The sequence below is a fragment of the Henckelia pumila genome, chromosome 4 (genome assembly GCF_033568475.1).
Source record: "Henckelia pumila isolate YLH828 chromosome 4, ASM3356847v2, whole genome shotgun sequence".
In the NCBI taxonomy this organism is placed as follows: Eukaryota; Viridiplantae; Streptophyta; class Magnoliopsida; order Lamiales; family Gesneriaceae; genus Henckelia; species Henckelia pumila.
The window spans coordinates 14,520,945-14,544,457 of record NC_133123.1 but is presented as its reverse complement, the minus strand read 5'-3'; the positions used below and the strand labels follow the sequence as shown (position 1 = coordinate 14,544,457).

The 23,513-nt window shown below is 35.7% G+C and overlaps 2 protein-coding genes across 5 annotated transcripts in view; both read right to left on the bottom strand.

Annotated features, from left to right (window-relative positions):
* LOC140864364 (DExH-box ATP-dependent RNA helicase DExH3) overlaps nt 1-20,094 on the bottom strand; it is a 33,697-nt gene extending 13,603 nt beyond the window's left edge. For 3 of the 4 annotated variants that reach the window (XR_012144216.1, XR_012144217.1, XM_073268505.1), the window contains exons 1-12: nt 19,748-20,094; nt 19,100-19,254; nt 18,934-19,021; nt 17,939-18,175; nt 9,846-9,941; nt 7,429-7,617; nt 7,135-7,294; nt 6,875-7,005; nt 6,353-6,523; nt 4,559-4,831; nt 4,013-4,207; nt 2,001-2,204 (exon numbers count right to left, since the gene is read on the bottom strand). Coding sequence is in view for 2 of the 4 variants with exons in the window: in XM_073268505.1 (XP_073124606.1) it covers nt 2,001-2,204; nt 4,013-4,207; nt 4,559-4,831; nt 6,353-6,523; nt 6,875-7,005; nt 7,135-7,294; nt 7,429-7,617; nt 9,846-9,941; nt 17,939-18,175; nt 18,934-19,021; nt 19,100-19,254; nt 19,748-20,026 (2,178 nt within the window). In the remaining 2 variants the exon portion in view is untranslated. The remainder of the gene's footprint in view (nt 1-2,000; nt 2,205-4,012; nt 4,208-4,558; nt 4,832-6,352; nt 6,524-6,874; nt 7,006-7,134; nt 7,295-7,428; nt 7,618-9,845; nt 9,942-17,938; nt 18,176-18,933; nt 19,022-19,099; nt 19,255-19,747) is intronic. The other variant, XM_073268506.1, reaches the window with a different exon arrangement.
* Nucleotides 20,095-20,912: 818 nt separating this feature from the next.
* Nucleotides 20,913-23,206, bottom strand: LOC140867797 (uncharacterized protein At2g34160-like). The gene is made up of 5 exons (XM_073272854.1): nt 23,067-23,206; nt 22,539-22,587; nt 22,030-22,092; nt 21,821-21,885; nt 20,913-21,185 (listed from the first exon to the last, which is right to left on the bottom strand). The coding sequence occupies exons 1-5, from the start codon at nt 23,187-23,189 to the stop codon at nt 21,075-21,077; spliced, it is 411 nt and encodes a 136-aa protein (XP_073128955.1). The 5' UTR covers nt 23,190-23,206; the 3' UTR covers nt 20,913-21,074.
* Nucleotides 23,207-23,513: the final 307 nt, after the last annotated feature.

Genomic DNA, 23,513 nt, shown 5'->3' with positions numbered 1-23,513 from the left:
CATTCACCGTTTGAGGAACACTTAGAAGCCGTCTACAAAATCTTGAGATACTTAAAGAACACTCCAGGGAAAGGATTACTATTCAAGAGGGGTGAACATAGAAGTATAGAGGGATTTACAGACGCTGATTGGGCTGGATCAACTACAGATAGAAGGTCAACTTTAGGGTATTGTACTTTTTTGTGGGGAAACCTAGTTACCTGGAGGAGTAAAAAACAGAATGTTGTGGCGAGAAGTAGTGCTGAAGCAGAACTAAGGGCTATGGCAAATGGAGTATGTGAATTACTCTGGCTCAAGATGGTTCTGGAGGAATTGAAGATAGAAGTGGTAACTCCTATGAAGTTGTTTTGTGACAACAAGTCAACGATTAGCATTGCAAATAATCCAGTCCAGCACAATAGGACCAAACATATTGAGATTGATAGACACTTTATCAAGGAAAAGTTAGAAAGTGGGGTGATATGAATGCCTTATGTTCCTTTAGGACAACAAGTTGCTGATGGTTTAACTAAAGGACATTTTCGACCAAAGTTTGAAGAATTCACAAGCAAGTTAGGCATGATCAATATCTTTGCACCAACTTGAGGGGGAGTGTGGAGAAAAGGAAACAAAATATCTTATTTGTACAGAAATATTAGTTAATATTTTATTCTTTTTTGTAGATTATAATTAAGGATAGATAATATTATGTCACATTAAATTAGGGCTGGTAGTTGTGTATATAATGATGATCTTTGTAACATCTTTGATATGAGAAAAATATTATTCATACCACTGTTAAAATGTTCTCTTATTTCCTGTGCATATATTCCTTGTATTTGGTCTGCTCACAGAAAGTAATAAAGATATCCACACCATCACTATCAATACATAATATTCCAAGTAATCACTACCAAAACTCAATCTACTGGAAAGGTTTGGAGTGATACCAGAACCATATTCAAGGGAAAAAACAGGACGACTTAATTCTCATCTTATCTGAGCTTTGCTATTTCAAAATTAGGTAGAAATCTGTACTCCAGGATGAGGTGTAGTTTGCAACTAGTAAAGAAACTTCACAAGGCTTTATTTAATAACTCTTTCAAGCATAACTCAGACGCTGACAACTCCGTGTAAAAGCCCTGTATCCAAGCACCCTGATTGATCTAGATCCCCACTCCATATTGCATGCGTCAAAAGTTTTGGAGAGATTATTTATTCACAATTTTGGTTAGAACTGACTGAAACCATTAAACAATTAGGAGGATGTTTGGATAAACTTTTTTAAACAGTTTATAAGTACATGCCTTATATATTGTTTTATAAGCTTATAGGTTGTATGGTGTTATTTTAAAAATAAGTTGTTAATGTCTTCAGTTGAACTTATTTTAAACGACTTCAAGATGTTACTGTGATTGGTCTTATAAGATTTTTTTTTATTGTCAAATACAAAAAAGATATAATAGGAAGATAATATATGTAGTTATATATGTTAAACATATATTAAAAAATAAAATATTTTATATTTATAATTTAGAAAATTCGATATTCTTGAAAATATTTAATACTATCTTTAATTTATTCAACCAAATTTGATTAAAAAAATTAGTGGATGACATAGTGAGGGTTTGAGAAAATAAACAAGGATATTATGAAGAAATAAAATGTTAAAAATAACGTAATTTCAAAAACAACTTATAAGTTGTTTGCGAAAATTGTCGTCGAACAAATTTTTAGAGCTTATAAACTGTTTTAGAGAACTTATAAGCTCTGTCACACACCCTAACCTCTAAACTGCATTCTTTGCCAAGTGACATTTTATTACATCAATGAATAATGCAGTGCTTTTCATTTTTCAAATACATCAAGGGTGATAATAATGATGCAGATGCAACAACCATGAAAAGTAGAGATTTACCAAAACAAAAGGCCAGCCTAAGTTCATATATTTTGCACAGAGGATACCCACCCATCAAAACAAGTTTGAAATGAAGTATATACGTGAAAAGGTAAATATTTACCGCCAAAGGTTCAGGAGGCTGAAGAGCAGCAGACAAAAAATCGATGATACTTTCAACTTGCAAACTTTTAATTTGCAGACAGAGAGAGTTCAATGGAGTTCTTAGAAGTTCAGGAAGTTGATATTCAGCAAAAGCTTCATAAACACATCTTGGATATAAGTGGTAGCACACGCCTGGCTGCACACGACCCGCCCTACCCCTTCTCTGTAACCAAACAGTAGATTAAACAACAATGTAGCTGCATAAGCAGAAATGTATATAATGGATGGTATCTCAAAAAATTGAAGATATTTGAGGGAAGGAAATGAAGTCAAGTAAGCCTATGAAAGTTTAACAATATCTGAAAGACAACATGTATGATTTTTTTTTTTAAAAAAAGACAGTGGCTTTATGTCAGAAATATCAGCAATAAAAGAACTGCATCAGCCATTATGGTGCTGTTCTATCCATCTAAAGAAACTGCCTTACACAGTGAGGCTTGGAAAGCACCCTAAACTTGGTTGGGAAACATCATCCATTGATTTTGAGTATTACATCCTCGTGCTATATCCAAATTGAGTTATTTATGATATTTTATGAATAGGAAAATTAAATCTAATTTTCATATGCTGACCATTTTGACAAATGCTGGATTGTGTTTACGGACAAACATAAGAGCAACACAGTATTTCTCACTTGGAGGCCAAAATGACTAAAAAATAGGCCCATGGAGAGAAAAATTGGACCTTCAAAGTTTAGTGTGCTCATGGCCAAAGATGTGAGTGAACATGTCACTGAAAAACCCTGAAGAATATGAAGTTTGTAATTATGGGGGTATCCACTATTAGTGGGCCAAGTTGTGTGAAAACCCCAGTTTTGATTTTGAGGGGTTGAAGTCGGATATTGGATTGAGGAGTTGACCTAGTAATGGCATTGCATAAATATTGATAACTGACATGAGTATTTCCCTCTTGTATATTGATTTCAACCACAGTTTAAGTGATGTTATGAAATATTGAGTTGTGATTTGACTTGTATATATATCTACAGGAACACTTCCTGCAACTATACCTAGCTACAGGTGTGTCTCCTAATGCGTGTGCATATGATACGTACCATATTGTAATTGGAACATTAAATATAAAGAATTCACACATTAGCATATAAGCCTCATGCCATGACTTTCAATAACCATGACCAATTTGCAACAGATGAGTCGGTGATAAGGATGGTGAAAAGATTCTTGAGGTTTTGGACATGCTATGTGTCTTGTGAAGGAACTATAAGCCGAATAACCACAGCACCATACTTAAAGAAAACGGTGATTTGTATTTACATACTAGGTGCATTGAAAAGGGGATGATGAGTCACAACCGTATGCAACCAATCGATGATAAAGGATGAAAATTTCCTCCCAAGATAATGTATGTCCCAATTAACTGAGCATGTGTGGTGTGCTCTACTTTTCATTGTGGCCATAAATACCAAGCTTTGATCACTCATGGTGAAACTGTTTCGTTTAAAACGGTTGGGTTCCAAGATATGAAGTAAAGACGAGAAAAAATAGAGGTTGGAGCAAATGATTTGCATGGGTCGAGCTCGACTTCTTTTGGCCCCTTTCGAATTACATAATTTGATGTGCAAGGACATAATAATTACAAAGGAATCTAAGAAATATACGCCTTCATGTGGACATGAATTTTAATTTGATAACACCATAAGAGATTAAATATGTTAAGGTTGGTAATCATCATTTTTATGAATTACTTTAATATAAGACAAATTTAGTCCATCAAATTGGATTTTGAATATAGGCCACATCAAAGAATTATTTGAACCATTTAAATTGTAAGCATGACTATGAGGCAAGATATCTGATCCGAGGTCACGAAAGCAATATGCCAAATTAAGCCTCTTAATTATGTGTTAGGAAGTAACTACAGCGGAAATTTCATCATATAATTGCATATGTGCAATTGCTAGATTGCAGATGCCACAAAATTCAACTAATGAAATTAACGGATAAGACTCACCTGCCTAGCGGAAGCTTGGGATATCCACGAAGGTAGTAAACAAGGGGTGTTATTTAAGGCATCATAAGTAGTCTCCTTCGCTTTTCCACAGTCAACGACATAAACTATGTCATTGATTGTTATACTAGCCTCGGCCATGTTTGTCGCAAGTACTATTTTGCGAACATTGGAAGGTGATTTCTCAAAAATGAGTCTCTATAAAAGAAAAGGATGGTCAACAAAATAATTGAAATCAAAATATAAAATTGTAATAGCCATGAAAAACAAAACATATGCATTTCGGATAAGTTCCATGGAACGCAAGCTACGATCTCAAAAACTAATCTATCTAAAGAACCAAGTAACTGAGTAACAAACTATAGCTTGGAAGAACAAATTAAAATTTAACTAAAAAAGTGCCAAATAAGTAGTTCCAGTACACTAGAGGCAGAAACTAGGCATAAAATATTGAAGACGACAGCAAAGATGAGAAAGACAATTTTGGAGGGATGGTGATTTAACAAGAAGATACAAGGGAACATTTCAATATCTTGAAATACATCATACCTGTTCAGAGGTGGCCATTGACCCATGGCATATAAGAAGCAAGACCCTGTTGGGGTCCCCTAAGAGAGGGTGAGCTTTTAACTGATCCCTCAAACAACTTATGTCTTCCCACCCAGTCATAAATACTAAAACAGCGCCTGGACGCTCCTTGCGACATATGTGACACAACAGAGCCTCGATAAAGTTGAATCCAACACAATCAGGCGCCCAGCATGACAATGACTCAACTACTGCAGAACTATAGTTCTCAAAGTTTGATTTATTCAGGGCTTCCTATTCATGATATATATAAATATATACATAAAGAACAAAACAAAACTAATTAGAAGGGTTCGATTTAGTAGCCAACAATCAAAATGACTAGTTGATTCAACATGTTAATCAATCATTTACACAAAATCAACGGTACAATTGGCAATGCAAAGTCTTGTAACTCTTCCGAAGTTAAAAGCAACGCAAATCCTCAGCAACCAAGGTCTAGGGTATGTTACAAGGATATTGCCCACACACTAATAAAACTTTTAGTAGTAGATGGCATAATGATTCCAGTTGCTACAGCTCTTTATCACAGCTCATCTTTAACCTACTGTATGACAGTATAAACCTGTGAAAGCTGGCGAATTTCTCAACTCTATAGCCAATATAATAAGCCATACGGCCCATACCGTACAATATTGTCTGTCTCCATAGTTTCACCAACATTCTACATATATAAAAATGCAAATCTATCTTGGCTAGTTTCACTCTTCCAAATATGTCTGGTCTGGTGAAAAGAAAATATGCATTGCAGAGACATCAGGCATCCGCAGGGCCAAACAGTTGAAAAATACTTGCCCGGAAATCATGTTCATCATTGAAGCAGCCTTCACTGCCTGGTCCTTTGAGAGGTGCCAAATCTTCCTAAGGGGAGGAGGCTGATCAAATGGCTACAGCATAACCAGGGAACACCAAATATAGAAGACCAAGGGATAGATGCCTATTTTTCTTCCTTTTTATCCAACTCGGGGAGGAGAGATGAAAACAATTTTGAATAACTGAGCCGCTTGTAGGTTTTGATGATTTCAAGCATATAACAATAAATAAAGATACTAAAATGACTTAGGCCAGAGTAAACTATGTCACAATAAACTATGTCAAGCCGTAAACTGTGTCACAATGAAAAAAAGTCACTACAAGGTGCTCCATGCCATCTGATGGTTGACGGAATTCCAACAAACACATTAAACTCAAATGGCATCTTCTTAAATAAATAGATGAGGTGCTTCATTAGAGGATGATATCATCCTCCAAGAAACGCTTTGAAAGAAAACTGATATTCATTCTTACTCATTCCCTTAACCCTTCAACCAGCTCCAAATTTAATCCAACAATTTTAGCATTCAAATAATCAAAAGCCATAAGAACTGATACTTCAGTTGTACATACTGATACTTAACTGCAAAGGTGCAGAATGATATTTAATAGCAAAGTTTAATTGTACCTCTTTTTTTTTTTAGGAAACTAGAACTTTATATATATAGTGAAATAAGTAGATACAAAAAGTGAACCAGCGGTCCACAAAAGTTAACTATGGTCCTTTGCAAACAAAGGCAATTATCATCTAAATCAAAGTTTAATTGTACCTCAACACAAGAAAGAAAAAATAATCAACTTAACTGAATAGAAAAACATAATTTTTTAACAAACAAGATTTCTACATTTTAAGCAAGAGTGACCACACTAAAGGAAGTAACATTAAAATAGGATACTATCAGCAATCTCAACACAGAGAACACATCAAATAAAGTTTCCTACCTCAACAAGAGTGGTGATTTGGTTTTTTCTTTTTCGTGGTGCTAGTTGTCTCTGTGTTTTCCACATTTTCTCTTGGCCGTAATCATCTATTTGGTTGAATGAATTCAACTTATATCCAGTCATCTCCAGAATATCTTCCAGATAGTGTGCTGTTACAGGATATGTGAAGCCCTATATTCCAATAGAACACTCGAATTCAGATGCTATATAAAACGGGAAATAAATACCCTCCATGTAAGCAAAAAAAGACTATATATATAATGGGATTTGGTTAATTGTTGAACAACATCAGAAAACTTCAGGAGACGGCCCAGAATTTAAAGAAATCAAATGGCTATTCAAAAAAAAAAATTCACAGAAACACCCAATATGTACATAAATGTGTTAATAGGTTGAGGATGCACTCCAAAATTATTATACAGACATTGTCCAGTCGAGTTCACTGAGATATGATAACCGAGAATGCCAAATCCTTAACTCTTTGACACCATAACAACATAAGCTAAACCAACTTTAACTTACAGGAATATGAATCATAGGTGCACCACCAAAATAATCAGAAAACAGATCAGCATTAAGAGTGGCACTCATCAGAATCAACCTTAAATCCCGACGTCTTGGAAGAAGATCCTTCAAGACAATCAACAAAAAGTCTGATAAAGAGGAATGAAATGTCAACAATCAAAAAACTGTCAAAACATCTAAATAATTTTAAAAAAAACAAAACAAACAAAACAAAAACCAAACAGACAGACAAAATTTATTCGCAGATATGTGATCACCTTCATTCATGCCTCGCTCATGAATTTCATCCACAAAAACATGAGTTATGTCACCCAGGTTGTGATCACTCAAGAGCCTGCGGAGCAAAATTCCACTGGTGCAAAAAAGCAAATGTGTGTTCTTGCTTTTCTTGCCTTCTAATCGTACTTTAAAACCAACCTAACAAAATAATTTTTGAAGAGTTGGAATTAATTGACAAAAATTTTCAAATCAGACATTAATGGTTCAGAGTAATTGACAGCTTATGCTTGTAATAAAAACAATAGAGAGGAAAAGATAGAAAGCAGGCCCACTGTTTCACCAAGAGGCTCTCCCCTCTCTGCGGAGACTCTTTCTGCTACAGTCATGGCTGATATTCTTCGAGGCTGCGTGCAAATAATGTTACAGAATGCTCCCCGACCAGACTCTACCTCGGACTCCAATATGTACTGAGGAAGTTGAGTGGTCTTACCACATCCGGTCTCACCAGAAATCACTGTAACCTAATATTGAAAGAGAAATCAGCCGCGCATCAAAGCAAACAACAGTTAAGAAAGTTACAGGAAATGATATAATTAAAGAACTTCAGGTTTTATCCAAGAACATGAAGCCTCATTATTTTAGACACCATATACAAAAAAAAATATTCCAAGGAAGAAAATTTTTTGAAGGGGAAAAAAAGAGTTGCAAAAAGGATCGGGTGTATTTGAGCCCCTATCTACCATGAGATAAAACAGTCCCAAAACAGAAACCACATGAACGGCAGCAGATCCTCCACCACGGCAAATTGTAAACCAAGTGCAGTAGGTAAAGGGATGTATCAGGAATTGCAGCTATGGAAAATCTGATTCCAACCTTCCAACTAGAAAGGTCCTTTCAATCAATTTTAGTTGAGTTCTTTTCCTTTATATATTGACCACTGTGACATGCACAATTATCATGATATGGATCATAGATAAAAGACCTGCTAAAAATCTCTATTTTAGCAACAAATATTTCCACCAAGCAAGATAAAGTTAATGGATTTCTACTCTTTGCCACATGCAAGCTTCAGGAGCAATTGTTAAACAGGAAACGGGTGCGAAAAATTACAGTAAGTCTAACTTAGTTTATGTTTCTAGAATATGCAGGGGTCAAGCATGCAGTGCTGGTGTATTCACTGTCAAGTACAATGAAGTTCAACTTAGTTTATGTTGCTGAATATGTATTGATCAAACATGTAGCAGTGGTGTATTCTCGCTGTCAAGAACATTTTGAAAGGTAAGGTCATGGGGTCAATAAACCAGCCATCAACAAACACCACTTTCCCTATTTTTTGTTTTAAATTTGTAGATACAGTTTATTTACATGTTTGAGTAACCTACTTAAAATCTTGTAATGCCTATTGAGATGAAATCTGATTTTAAGACACCATAACTGCATAAGTTTTTAGGAGTTGTTGGTCATTAAGGATAAAGCACTGATTGTTGGAGCACACAAAATTCTTAGGCACGTTTTTTGAAGATAACATGTTTTTATGTCTCGTAACACAGAAACATTTAATTCATGACACCATATAAATTATGACAAAAACTAAATGAAAATAACTATTTATTACTAAGAATTGTGAGAGACTCATTTACACCTGCCAAGAATAGGGTGCCAACTAAAAAGGCATGATATTGAAAAAAGAGTGTTAGCGACATTGAAGAGAAAGAGAAAAATGTGATAACTGCAAGTCCCTTGTTGAGGTGATAGGCCAACCAAATTTGCAGACTCAGACCCTTGTTAATAATAATAAATAAAATAGTTGTATAATATAATGCTCATACTATGCTGATAATACAGCACTCTCAAAACAAGTGTGATAATTACCAAAAAATTAGATACATAACTAATGTTTTTCACTCTCATCATCGCACAACCTAAATTACTTTGACACTCTATACAAATATTGTTTCAACCATTGCACCCACATAAAAATGTAGATGACCAATGACAGATTCTAATTCTCAAGGGAATTGAAGACAGGTTAAACAATAAAGTTTTATAGTTTTCACATGGCTTGCCAACGTTTTCACCAAAATCAATAAACTAAATCTAATACTGAGAAACAAATAAGGAGCATAAAATCATTTCCATTTACATTCTCATTTATGAAAGTATTTGTGGTAAAACACTTAACAAGGCCATGTAACCTGCTGATGACAAAGACGGAAAGCAACAAGAAATAAACACCAGAAGCTAAACAAGTAAAGAAAATGAAAAAAGCGTGACATAGTTTCTCAAAGCCCAAAGGTGATGCCAACATAAGTAAATACTTCCACATCTTTTACGCAAAGTCGCAAATAGGAAAACTGCAAGGAGAAGGCCGCTGAAACACAACAATCTGGACTGTCTTAACTGAGGAATACATTAAACAAGAAATCAGTGCATGACTAGTCTGAACAACGGAAATGGGACTCTCAGCCCCAGAAGAATCTCATCCTTGGTGTGAACACCTCCAACAGAGAGGAAGTCCATTAAATCAGTATGAAGAATCAGATGTTTGTCCTCCCTTATCCCTTCCCCACACGAGCCACAGGCAGATATTCTTGAATAGGATGGATTACCAACAAATATTTCCAAATCTGATTGCAAGTTAGCAGTCACTTGTATGACTGAAACAGGGTGCAGTTCTTTACAACTGTGATTCAGAGTTGAAACATGACAGTAAAAACACAGAAAACAGCATAAGTACTGAAACAAAAACCTGATTCCGAGCTATAGCTTGAAGGAGCCTTTCCTTCTCCCTGAAGGTGGGGAGAGACCTTCTAAAATCTAGCATCCTCTTGCCTTCAGGTGACTCCTGTGAATATAAGAAATACATTGGAAATGAACAGTTAATCGAGTCCCAGGACATAAAAACTCAGAAGCATCCATTATTAAAAAAGAACACTACTAAAAGCATCTGGATTGTTAAAATATCACGAGGTACTTCGAGAGAAACACTTTTTTTATATAGGAAATGAGATTATATTATATATTGTTGATAAGATTGTTAGGATAAGTAGCTTGGTTTATCTCTTTATTTTAATTTTAAATTAGATTGATATCTTATCTTTTAGTTGTAGAAGTCTTTATATATTCTGAAACATCAGGCTGAATAATATCAATCTTTGAAGAGTTGAATAAAATAATTATGCCTTGTTTATCGTCTCTTTCATGGTTATTAGCCTTTATGGTATCAGAGACAAATTAAAGGCTGTAACCGATGGTCAAAATGGCTTTTTCTGGGACGCTGGAGAATCCAGAATCAGAGAAATCCTCGAAGGTCTCTGGACTTAACCCCACCGTTGCCTTTGAATCCACATCCCTTCAAATTACGAATCACAAACTCAACGGCAAAAACTTCCTTCAATGGTCTCGTTCTGTTCAATTGGTGATTCGAGGCAAAGGGAAATTTGGGTATCTTGATGGGTCAATTTCACCGCCCTCTGCCACTGATCCCACTTATCAAAATTGGGAAGTTCAAAATTCAATGGTAATGGCGTGGCTTATAAATTCGATGGAAGAAAGCATTGGCGAAACTTATCTCTTCCACCTCTCTGCTAAAGATATTTGGGATGCTGTAACCTTGGCATATTCTGATCTCGAAGACTCCTCTCAAGTGTTTGAACTGCGAAATCAGATTCGAAACATGAGACAAGGGGATGGTACGGTCACCCAATATTTTAGTGCCCTGAAGAAACTTTGGCATGAAATGGATCTGTTCACTGTTTGTAAATGGAATGATCCAGATGACGGGGCCCTATATCGCAAGATGCTGGCTAAGGACCGGGTTTATGATTTTCTCGCGGGACTCGATCGCTCATTGGATGAGGTTCGTGGCCGTATTCTAGGGATGAAGACATTACCATCAATCGATGAGGTTTTGCGGAGGTTCGAAGGGAGGAAAGCAGAAAGAGGGTGATGCTTCATACATTACCATCTACAGAAAATACAGCACTTGTGACACGCACTCCAGAGAGTCGCTCCGACTCCCATATGAAAAATGGCAAACCTTGGTGTGAACGCTGTGAGAGACCGTATCACACTATTGAAACTTGCTGGAAAATACATGGGAAACCGGCGAATTGGGTTCCAAACAAGTTCAAAAATCGTGAAAAAAAAGGGTTTTCAAGCTTCTGCCAACTCAGAGGTAGATGAAAATAAATCTGATGCAGTTTTTTCAACGGCACAAATGGAGCAACTTTGCAAACTTCTATCTGGAACAGCTGGATTTTCGAACTTGACTGACAAAGGTACCAAATTCACAGCCCTCAGTGACCTAACTACAAAGGGTACGCCTTGGATCATTGATTCTGGGGCTTCGGACCATATGTCATCAAGTAAGAAATTTTTTTCATCATACACTCACTGTAAAAATCATCAAAAGGTTAAAATTGCCGATGGGTCTTATACTCATGTATAAGGTGTAGGCACTGTTTCTCTCAGTAACTCAATTGTTCTTAAGGATGTTCTACATGTGCCAAATTTATCATGCAATTTACTCTCCATCAGCAAACTCACTAGGGATTTGAATTGCCTTGCTTATTTTACACCATCTACTTGTATCTTTCAGGACCAGATCTCGGGAAGAGGATTGGCAGTGCTAATGCGGTCTCTGGTCTCTACTATTTACAGGATGAATCTATCGTGAGTCACCATGTTAAGGCAGCTGGGGGGGATTCTTCTCTTTCTCGCAAACAACATATATTTCTTTTGCATTCTAGACTAGGACATCTGAATTTCTTGTATTTAAGACGTTTATTTCCTTCTCTGTTTCGAAATAATGATTCATTTCAATGTGAAATTTGTCAATTAGCAAAGCATACCCGTGTTCCTTTACCTCCCCATTCATATAAGCCTTCTAAACCTTTTGCTCTAATTCATAGCGATATTTGGAGACTTTCTCGAGTGTGTACTACTTCTAATCGACGATGGTTTATTACTTTTATTGATGACCATACTCGTGTCTGTTGGGTGTATCTTTTAAAGGAAAAATCCGAGGCCGCACAAATTTTCCGATCCTTCTTTTCCATGATCAAAACGCAATTTAATGCAACTGTTCAAATATTGCGTACTGATAATGGAACTGAATTTTTTAACTCTATACTTGACAACTTCTTGATCGATAATGGTGTCATTCATCAAAGTTCTTGTGTTAATACACCACAACATAACGAAATTTCGAAAAGAAAAAATCGTCATTTATTGGAAGTAGCTCGTGCTCTTTTGTTCACATCACATGTTCCTAAATGTTTTTGGGGGATGCTGTTCTAACAGCATGCTATTTGATAAATAGAATGTCCTCCCGTGTCCTCAACTTTCAATCCCCTCTTGATTGTCCTAACCAATTATATCCTGAAAATAGATTGTCATCCTCCTTAAATCTCAGAGTCTTTGGCTGCACTGCCTTTGTACATATTCATGAGCAAAATCGTAAAAAATTGGATCCTAGGTCACACAAATGTATATTTTTGGGATACTCCTCCACTCAAAAAGGTTATCGTTGTTATTCTGTCACTCTCAAGAAATATTTTCTTTCTCGGGATGTCACATTCTTCGAAACACAACCTTTCTTTCCGATGGAAAATTCAGCCCCCGCCCTCATCCCTGATACCGGGGAGAAAATTTCAGAGTTAGTTCTTCCAAATGCTTGGGAGTATACATGGGATCTTTATCCAGCCTCACCACTGTGTGACAAAACAACCCCAATTTATATTTCGCAGCCTTCTTGTCCTACTCTGGGTCAGTCAACGGCAGGGGGAGAATTAGTTCAGCCGTTTCCTTTGCATTTCTCACGAAAGAAACATTCGGACAAGGTAGTAGAACCAAAGACTCCTGGCAGCCAAGTCTCCAACTCGGAATCTGGGTCAAAAAATACTATAGATGAACTTCAGAATATCTCTCCGGACCTTGACATCCCAATTGCATTACGGAAGGGAACCAGGTCCTGTGCTCAACATCCAGTGGCTAAGTATGTGGCATATGGACATTTGTCAGCTTCTATTCAGGCACTGATTTCAAATCTGTCAAGCGTTAAAGTCCCAAGTACAATACAAGAAGCTTGGAATGATTTCAGATGGAAACAAGCTGTTCTAGAAGAAATGCAGGCACTGGAAATGAATGAAACCTGGGAGATTGTTCAGAAACCCAAGGAAAAGATCCCCGTTGGCTGTAGGTGGGTCTTCACAATTAAATATAGGGCTGATGGCTCAGTTGAACGTTACAAGGCAAGGTTGGTTGCAAAGGGATATACACAAACCTATGGTGTGGATTATCAAGAAACCTTTGCGCCAGTTGCAAAGATCAATACGGTACGAGTTTTATTATCTTTAGCAACAAATCTAGATTGGCCACTGTATCAATTGGACGTAAAAAATGCTTTTTTGAATGGAGATCTTGAGGAAGAGGTATACATGGAACTACCACCTGGTTTTGATGAGGAAAGTAAGAATGGTAAGGCTTGCAGGTTGAAGAAATCATTATATGGCTTCAAGCAATCCCCACGAGCCTGGTTTGACAAGTTCACTAAGGCAATCCTAAAACTTGATTTTCTGCAGGCTCATACTGATCATACATTATTTTATAGGCATAGAGATGGAAAAATAACTATTCTTATTGTCTATGTGGATGATATTGTTCTTACTGGAGATGATCTAGATGAAATGCAGAGGATGAAAAGAAAGCTTGCAGCTAAGTTTGAAATGAAGGACCTGGGAAAATTGAGGTACTTTCTTGGCATGGAAGTGGCAAGAAACAAATCTGGAATCTCAGTTTCGCAACAAAAGTATGTGTTGGATCTTTTGAATGAGACTGGAATGCTAGGATGTAAACCGATTGATACACCCATGGACCCAAATCAGAAGTTGGGAGAAAAAGTGAGTGGTATTCCGGTGGAGAAAGGAAGATATCAAAGACTAGTAGGGAAGCTGATTTATCTTGCTCATACCAGACCCGACATAGCTTTTTCTGTAAGTTGTGTAAGCCAGTTTATGCATTCCCCGTCAGAAGAGCACATGACAGCCGTTTATCGAATTTTAAGGTATCTAAAGGGGACACCAGGAAAGGGACTTTTCTTCAAGAAAACAAAAGCAAGAAACATTGAGATGTTTACTGATGCAGATTGGGCCGGATCAGTAAGTGATAGAAGACCAAACCTCAGGCTATTGTTCTTTTGTCTGGGGAAATTTGGTAACTTGGAAGAGTAAGAAACAACCAGTAGTAGCAAGAAGCAGTGCCGAAGCTGAATTAAGATCAGTAGCCCATGGTGTATGTGAAGCCTTATGGCTAAAAATGTTGCTTGAAGAGCTGAAAATGAAAACAAGGATGCCACTGAAAATGTTCTGTGATAACAGGGCAGCAATAAATATTTGTTACAATCCGGTACATCATGATCGTACTAAACACGTTGAGGTTGATCGGCATTTTATTAAAGAGAAGATTGATGAAGGATCAATTAGCATAACGTATGTCCCAGCATTGGAACAAACAGCTGATGTCCTAACAAAAGGCTTATTCAAGCCCATGTTCGAAAAAATGGTTGACAAGCTGGGAATGTATAATCTGTACATCACAGCTTGAGGGGGAGTGTTGATAAGATTGTTAGGATAAGTAGCTTGGTTTATCTCTTTATTTTAATTTTAAATTAGATTGATATCTTATCTTTTAGTTGTAGAAGTCTTTATATATTCTGAAACATCAGGCTGAATAATATCAATCTTTGAAGAGTTGAATAAAATAATTATACCTTGTTTATCGTCTCTTTCATGGTTATTAGCCTTTATATATATATGTATATTTAAAACATGTAATAATTACAAAAAGTGGATACGATATCCGCAAACGGAGCCCCTAAATCTCAAGACATATCAACAATATTTTAAGCTTCAATCTCCACCTAAATCTAAAACCTAAAATGTAGCACACTCTTTACGTTTCCTAATCCATGTAGAAACCCACTTGATCTTTTCCCAACAAACTTCACCCGAATCCGCTATATCATAAAAATTTCTCCTATTCATCACCAGCCAAAATAGACCAGCAAATACAACGAACCACCACCGTCCAAAACCAAGGTTCTAAAATTCGTTAGGTGTTAGTCGGGCGCCAAACCAGCGCCTAGCACCTAGGCGGGGACTAAGCGTCACTAGGCGGATTTCACGTTATAACATAATAAATCACATATTATAACTCCAACACAATAACATCAAATTTAAAATGAGTTCAAAATTACATAACTAATAAAATACCACAAATTTAATCTACTTATTCTTTTCCATAACTTTCTTTACTTATTATTCTCCATAGTTTTCTTGTCTTCTCTTTAGAAACGGCGTTGAGTGAATAAAAAATTTTCATTAGTATTTTTATTGGGCTTATAATTTAAAAGCCCAAACAAAAATTCCTTTCCGCCTTTAGCTGCCTAAGGCCGCCTAGAGCCCACCTAGGCGCCAAGGACGCCTAGGCTGCCCAACTAGCACCTTTTCGGAGCGGTCGGCCGGCTATAGACCGATTTTTAGAACACTGTCCAAAACAATCTCCCCCTCCTACCAAGGTCACGCCCTAAATCAGCAGCAAATAAGTACCTCGTTAACCTTGGAGCTACCCAAACCAGACCCAGCTCATCCAAAGCTCTAAACCAAAGACTTCTCGTAAAGGGACAGTGGATAGAAATATGGTCTTGGGTCTCCACCTCTTGCCGATATAGCACTCACCAACTTGGGTAAAGAGAACAAGTAGGCCAACACTTTTGCAATGCCTCAAAAGGTTGATAGCTTACCTTGCACTGCAAGGCAATCCACGAGAAAATTTGTACCTTCGATGGGATAGGCAGACATGAAGAAAGGGAAAATAAGGAAAATCCCTATCTGGAAAGAAGGATTCGTAGAAATATTTGACCAAGAAGAGCATCGAAGAATTCCCAACCCATTTCCTAATATCCGAAACCCCTACGACCAATCTGACCCTCTCTAAAGAATCTAACAAAAACCCCAACTCATTCCCTTCCACGTCTTTAAATCCTGCCTAAAACGCAAATCCAAGAAAAAACCGACGAAAAGGAGGGGTTTTCCAACTGAGAAAATGGGAAATCGGTCCATTATGGACCGAAGATAGGTGGAATAAAGAAGGGCAAAGATCCTTGAAATAAGAGTCCCCCACCACCTATCATCCCAAAATCTAATAAGGTTTCCCCTTTTAAGCACTGCCCTCATCGACCGGAGAAAAACTGGGAAAATTCTAGAGATAAACTTCCAAGGGCTTTTAAATATGACGTTTCTTGCCAGACGCGCATCCCATCCGTTATCCTGCATCCCATATTTGCTCGCAATAACTTTCTTCCACAACGAGTCTTTTTCATGTGAGAATCTCCACCACCACTTTCCCAGGGGAGCCCTATTCCTTAAGCAAATATTGGGCCGCTTTTTTCTTTGGTAAATAAACCTTCTGCCACGCAACCCAATGACCATGTGAATCCCGGTCAGCTCCATCCCAAAAAAAATCCCTCGTAATCTTCTCCATGACCTCCGCTACACCTCTTGGTATTCCAAACAAAGACAATACATCGGCAGATCATTCAACACCTCCAAAATCAGTACTACGAGAGAAACACAATTTTATCGAGTGCTAATGTGATGCAAAAATAAGAGTGATAAATTATTATAGCGTCCGTAGCTACTGCACCAGGGTAAATCATCTTTCATGTTGAAATATAAATGAAAAACCATGGCATTTAGAAGTATAAATCTAGGACCTCGTTGATTCTCCAGTATCAAAATTGGCAATCATATCATTCGTCATTTGTACTTTCGCAAATGAAATCTAATTCTGAAGTAAGTTGGCACAGATCCAGCTATATTATTCAAGTTTTAGTTTAATATGCATAATATAATCATACATTATTTATTTTTATTTTTTTGAGAGTATAATCATACATTATTTATTAAGTGTTACATTGGCATTGCTGAAATAGATTAGTAGATTTATCATGTTAGCAACTCATTAAACAATTTATTTCACAGAGTAATATTTTTAATAACAAAAATAATCAATTAAGAATCCACGGTGTTGCATGTCAGTTTCGCTATGTACTTCGGAACAATCAAATAACAGAAAGTAGTTTTTAAATATTATATGATACTGACTTAATACAATGAGATGGTATTATGCCAAATTTGAGTAGAAATTTCGGAGAATACTCCGTGAGGTTCACCTACTTAGAGGTTCGATTTTGATTATTGATTAATTTACAAAAAAATCTTCTTGTTGCTGCACCACAACAAAAAATTGAGATGATATATTCACTTTCGTGGACTCAGTTTGACAAGCACCAACTACATAATTTTCTTCACATAAATAAAGAAAATCAGTTCAAGAAACAAAAAGTTTGTGAAGGAGAAGTTTACCACTCTCACAACCATTATTCAATATATCATATACACTAATTAGAAAAACAGATTTTCAAATAAAATTTTCTCATTAGGTTACAAATTTACTTGGAAAAGGAAATGAGTAGACGACTATGAAACACAACACAAGTAAGTAGCAACAGCAGGGGACAGAACACTTGAAATGGGCAACAACAATGCAAAACATATTCAAGTTCTCCAACTGGAAGAAAATTTTTCATATGATTATTGAGAAACAAAAGGGTAACAGAGGAAATCAAATTCATCGCACAAAGGATCCATGAGACGGACCTAAGTACATGTAGCTCAGACGAACTACTTTGTCCACAAAAGTACAAAAGAAGTCATTATTTGCTGCCTGTACATGCACACATGCAGAAAAACTTGTTTTGAAAAGGAAAAAACATGATACCTGCCAAGTTCTCTGCATATTACGCATGCGCAAGCTCTGCCTCTGGAGAACTTTCTCCATAACAGAAGCATCGAGGAATGAATCTGAATTTTCATCAGTATTTGCATTTTCAACATGAATTTTGGTATTCAATTCACTCAGAGTGGAATCTGCTTTTTCAGAGTTCAGCAATGTCCTGTCAAGATGTTCCTGGAGCAAACCCTCAACCCTCCTTTGCAAGCTCAATGGGATCACAACCTGAAATAAAATTAAGAGAATCCATACTGAAAACCAGGAAATCGGCATCAAAACATTTTCGATGGTGCTGATCACACTAGTAGGAAAGTAAAAATATTGACAGAGATCACACAGAAAAGACGCTCCAAAAACTAGAAAGCTGATAACAGAATTTGTCCTGAGAGTGCAGCTCAGTTTCAAACATAGATCTAAGGTATGGGGTTCAGCATTCGATCATAGAAAAATATTAACGGAGAACATGGATAAGATACTCCAAAAACTAGAAAGCTGGTAACAGAATTTGTGATGAAACTGCAGCTCGGTCTCAAAAATAAATTTAAGGTATGGGATGAAGTATGGAACATGGCTGTGAGTCCGTGACCATATAGGTTTAAGGCATTTGATCAAATAATAACATTTATTGCGAAGACATCCACAGCACGCATAAACCATAAAGCTAATACTAGGATAGGACAATGATGATCAAAATATATTGGTGATATTTACAAACAGCAAATAATAAGTACTACAAATACAATAGTCATATGACTAGAATGTGAATTTAAGTTAGTAGGCTGTGGTATAATGGCTTAGTGTTTCAGTTTTGTGAAAGCTATGTCAGAATTGAGTGCAACTTCAAGGACACAAACATCATTTTTTATTGTGTTAAGTACCACATCTAAGAGACATGGATATTCAGGATAGTATAAGGGACAACATAGCATGACATAAAACATCAAATAGTATTTATCAAATATTTACTGAAAATCTTGTCTTACCTCCCTTTGAGGGCGCTTATCATCCAAATCTGGTCTGTAGTTAGGAAGAGGAACTTTGCTTGCGACTACCACTTTACCATAGAGTTCACTGGAGAGGTCAATTCACAATAAGTCAGAATGGTCTCCTCCCAACACTCCGAGACTAATGTAACTCACCCTTGCGTACCAGTAAAGGCCCATGTGTTTAGCAAGTCTGGCTATTTGTTCAAAGTCTCTCCTGTCTCTTTTATCTCTAGATACAATTTCTTGATCCTCATCATTACGTAACAGCATGCTTAGCTTCCATTTCCACTCATCAATGTTCACCACCGATGACGACGCCTACATTCAAACACTTTCATGAATCATGTTTACACTTAGTCAACTTTGAATAGAGATCCTCGACAATAATCAATTTTCAATTTTACTGGTACGCAAGGGTGAGTTACATTTTATGTAACAGCGTGCTCAGCTTCCATGAAAATTGATTGTTGTTGAGGACTGATGTTGTGCAACACGGATGATGATGCCTAACTTCATGGCAGAAACCTATAAATTGCTTCCGGGGTCATTTTTTTACTAACAAAAGAAATGAGGAAAAAAACCAAAACAAAAAGCCAATCAACCAGCCTAGGTTTCATCTGCAAAATAATTTTTAAAAGAGCTTGGTTCCTAGAACTCTCACCAAAAATTTCTTCTTTGACAAAGGAACGACCATTTCTTGACGAACTAAAAGACAATCAGAACCCAAATGCAAGAATCACACACCGCCCAAAAAAAAAAATCAAACACATTCAGCCCATTTATTTAACAGAAGAGTAAAAAGGGAATTTACCGGGTGACTTTCATAATCACATTCGTACTCATCATCGGAAAACTGCTCGGCGGCATAGCCACAAAACCCATTACGAAATATAACAGGGTAACTACTGAACTTCTGCAGCTTAAACCAACGAATATTTTCCACAAAATTACAAAAGCAAGTACGATTGCCGGCATATAGGAGTCTTATGACATCTGGGTTCAGCGAGAACTGGAACGTTGAAGAGAAATGAGAATGATTCGACGATTTTCTGGCAGTATGTGCAAGAAAGCCTCCTAGCCGGGAACGCATGGTTTGTCTTTGGACGAGAAGCGACGGGGCATGGCGGGTTTTTGTTGGCTTTCAACCCCTTACGACGGTTCTATAGATGCACAGCTAAAACTTTAAAGAATCCTCTTTTCATTTTATATTTGAAGACATTGTTTACAAAATAAAAATAAAACAAAAAAACAAAAAAAAAACATATAGATCGTTTTAAACCAAAAAAACACTTGGTATACACCATGTTTGATGTCCCGTATATTTCGATCACGATATCTATATTTAAAAAAAATTGTATAGCTATATTCTTGCAAATGACTAGATATGTTTTTTTAATGTTATAAATCATTAATTTTGTATGTGTTAATAGTATAAATTAAATTAATTTGTTTGTTAATGGTTAATTTACATTTATTATTTCTCCAAAATTTTGAGGGTATTGAAAAACTCTTTGTGACCATTAACCCGTGTTTGTGCACTAAAGTTTTGAAACACACAAGGATGTGCGTATTCAAAATTTAAAAACATGAATATTAACATATATTTTTTTTAGAGATATTTCAACAATCTCATAATATCACAAAGATAATATATACAATTAATCTGATAATTTAAAGCATTTTGCACCTAATGATGCCTTGTGGATTGAGGTATTGAGGTATTGAATTTTGATTATTTAACACAAGGACTTCTCAATATCTTTTCAGTGCAACTACTTCCATAATTTTCAAGTAGCATTAGTTTCATGGATTAGATATCAAGTCTTCCATATTATCATTACTCGAATATTGGAATATACGTAAACATGCATTAGTTGTGTGAGTCGAGTTGAATGTTATTATATAATGAAAAAAAAAATCGATATAATGCACTTGTATTATCGTTCACATACATACATTGACTATGTTGCAAAATACCTAATGTGTGTAACAATGATGTATTCGCTACAACTTGAGCGCAAAATTGCTTTAACACAACTTGATACAAATCATGAATCTATCAAAATGAGAATGACAACGAACATTAGATCGCATAGGAAGGAGGTAACCATAAGTGTTCTTCTGTATATCGATCGATTCTATTGTTTATTTTCAGTAATTTTCCCGTTTGAACTTTGATGCTGCTGCGGCGTGGGGCTTGCACTCATTAGCGACTCGAAATTTTCAGATTTCTCCAGCACAATTTCAATCTAAACAACATCAAAATGAAATTATGAAAAAAAAAATGTAAATCCATGTTAGTTTTTTAAAAAAAAAAAAAAAAAAAAAGGGTGGGAGGACTCAAACCCGAGCCAATTCATGGGAATACAAGGTGAAACCATTGGTGCAAGCCCCGGTTTCATAAATCCATATTAGTTGAATGCACAAAGAAATCATTTGATGTAATATTCATGAAAAATAAATTTTACAAGAAAACAACGTGATATTCGAGATCTTATTATTATTATAAAAATAGATAAAATATTAATAGATTTTGCCCCTTATTTTATACATATAGAAATAAATAAATAAATAAATAATATTTTTTCCATTTAAAAAAATGATTATTGGCTTCCATACCACTAGAAATTGTAAAAAACAAAAGTTAAAGGCTGTTGATGATAAAGGAGAAAGAATATGTTAAAAATAACTGAAAAGCACAAGAATTAGCAAATTGACGATCGACATCATACAGATTTTTCATCCATATATCATATGTATATTTTTCATCCATATATCATATGTATACTCCACCAGCATATTTTCAGAACCAAAAACGATGATGATTTTATAAAGTAATAAAATTCCAGAGGCCGGAAATGAAATGGCAAAAAAGGAAATGTACCCTGGCTTTGTGAACAACGCGGCCTTTGGCTTCGTCTTTCATACCCACGGTTGATGTCAAAATACCTATAACATTTATTAATGATTAATTTATCATTTGGAATTTGTATAATTTTGCATTGTTTTTAATTTGATTTATTCATTTCGAGAATTTAGCAAAGTCAATATTGTTTGAATTATATTAAAAGCATTCAATTGTTGCATGCTTACTTTTCTCCTTAGCAAATCCATTGTTCTTCAGAATCTCAGCTATGGTGACTACTGTTGTGATGGCTGCAGTAAACGTCATATTAATTCAGAGCAAAATATTACTATTTCGCAAAATAAATACAACTTTATATTAAAATCCAAATTTTGGTAGGCAATGGAAGAAAAAGGAAAATTATATGCAAATCATATATTCAAATCAGTTTGAATTTTTAAAATTACTTAAAAAACTCGGGGATGCTTTGCCAGAATATACATATAATTTTTTTTATTTAAAAAAACAAACATTGAAACCAAAAAAACACGCGCGTGAGTCAACGTGCTTGTTGCATGCATTACAAGCGTAATAGTTGAATGATCTATTTTTTAAAAAACAATTATTGTGCAGGTCTATTTTTGCAAAAGACTCGTGGTATAATTATCTTTTTCAAAATTTAATATGATTAGTTGAGGGAAAAAAAATAAGAGGGAAGAAGAAAAGGAAAAAAAGGTGAGATTATGTATTGTGTTACCCATGCCCAAAGCCGAAAGCTCGATCTCATTATTCTGTTGCAAGTACCTCTGCATAAGAAAAACAAAAACAAAACAAGAACATTTGATTGAATATTTATAAGAAAAATATACCAAATCTTCATAAATATATGTATAATATTTAAAACTTTAACCACGATTAAAAGATAACATTTATAATAGATCAATGATCCTTAGCTAATTGTAATGTCACTTCTTTATTTATATGACAAAATTATAGCCCGGACAATATCATATATATGTTGCTCGTCTCCCCGCATGATGTTCGCGCAAACATCTGCGAACATTTGATTTTTATTTTCAGATGTTCGCGGAAACATCTCAGATGTTCGCGCGAATATCACGCAATGTACACAAAATCTCTGCACACTGGTGTACAGGAGATCATACTTTATATATATATATATATATATATAACGTTAAAACAAAACCCCTATGCCGCCAAAAAAATAAATAAAAAACCTAACAAAATGCATGTTCGAGGCATGCGACGCTTAAGTTTTGTTTACCTTGGCAAGATTGACGTAGAAAAACAATGGTTTCTTGGTGTTGGAGACCTGGATTCTGTTCTTTTTCAAGTTGTCATTTTTAGCTTGTTTCACCAGTGGCGCAATGGGTGCCTCAGTTGTCATATTTTACTCCTCAATCGAATAAAATTATATTTATTGCTCTAGATGATCTGTAGTACTTCTAGCAAAGTTTAATTGCAGTCATTATTACTAATTAATGAAGTGGCTTCTATTTGGCTATGTATAGTACGGGAAAAGTGGAGATATCACACACAACTAATGGAAGCCCGGAATAACAGCCATTTTGACCATGCCATTAACATCAATATTATATATACTACACTAAAATATAAATTAATTATTCGTGGTTGTTAAAGAATGAGGGAATTAAAATAAATAATTTGTCAGGATTAAAATATACATATATATATATGTGTGTGAAACAGA

Excerpts from the sequence above, each read along its gene's own strand:
- LOC140867797 (XM_073272854.1), bottom strand. The coding sequence starts at position 23,189 with ATGACAACTGAGGCACCCATTGCGCCACTGGTGAAACAAGCTAAAAAT. Across the intron at positions 22,093-22,538 it reads GCTTTCGGCTTTGGGCATGG|CCATCACAACAGTAGTCACC; the intron begins GTAACACAATAC and ends CGTTTACTGCAG. Across the intron at positions 21,886-22,029 it reads TGGATTTGCTAAGGAGAAAA|GTATTTTGACATCAACCGTG; the intron begins GTAAGCATGCAA and ends TAAATGTTATAG.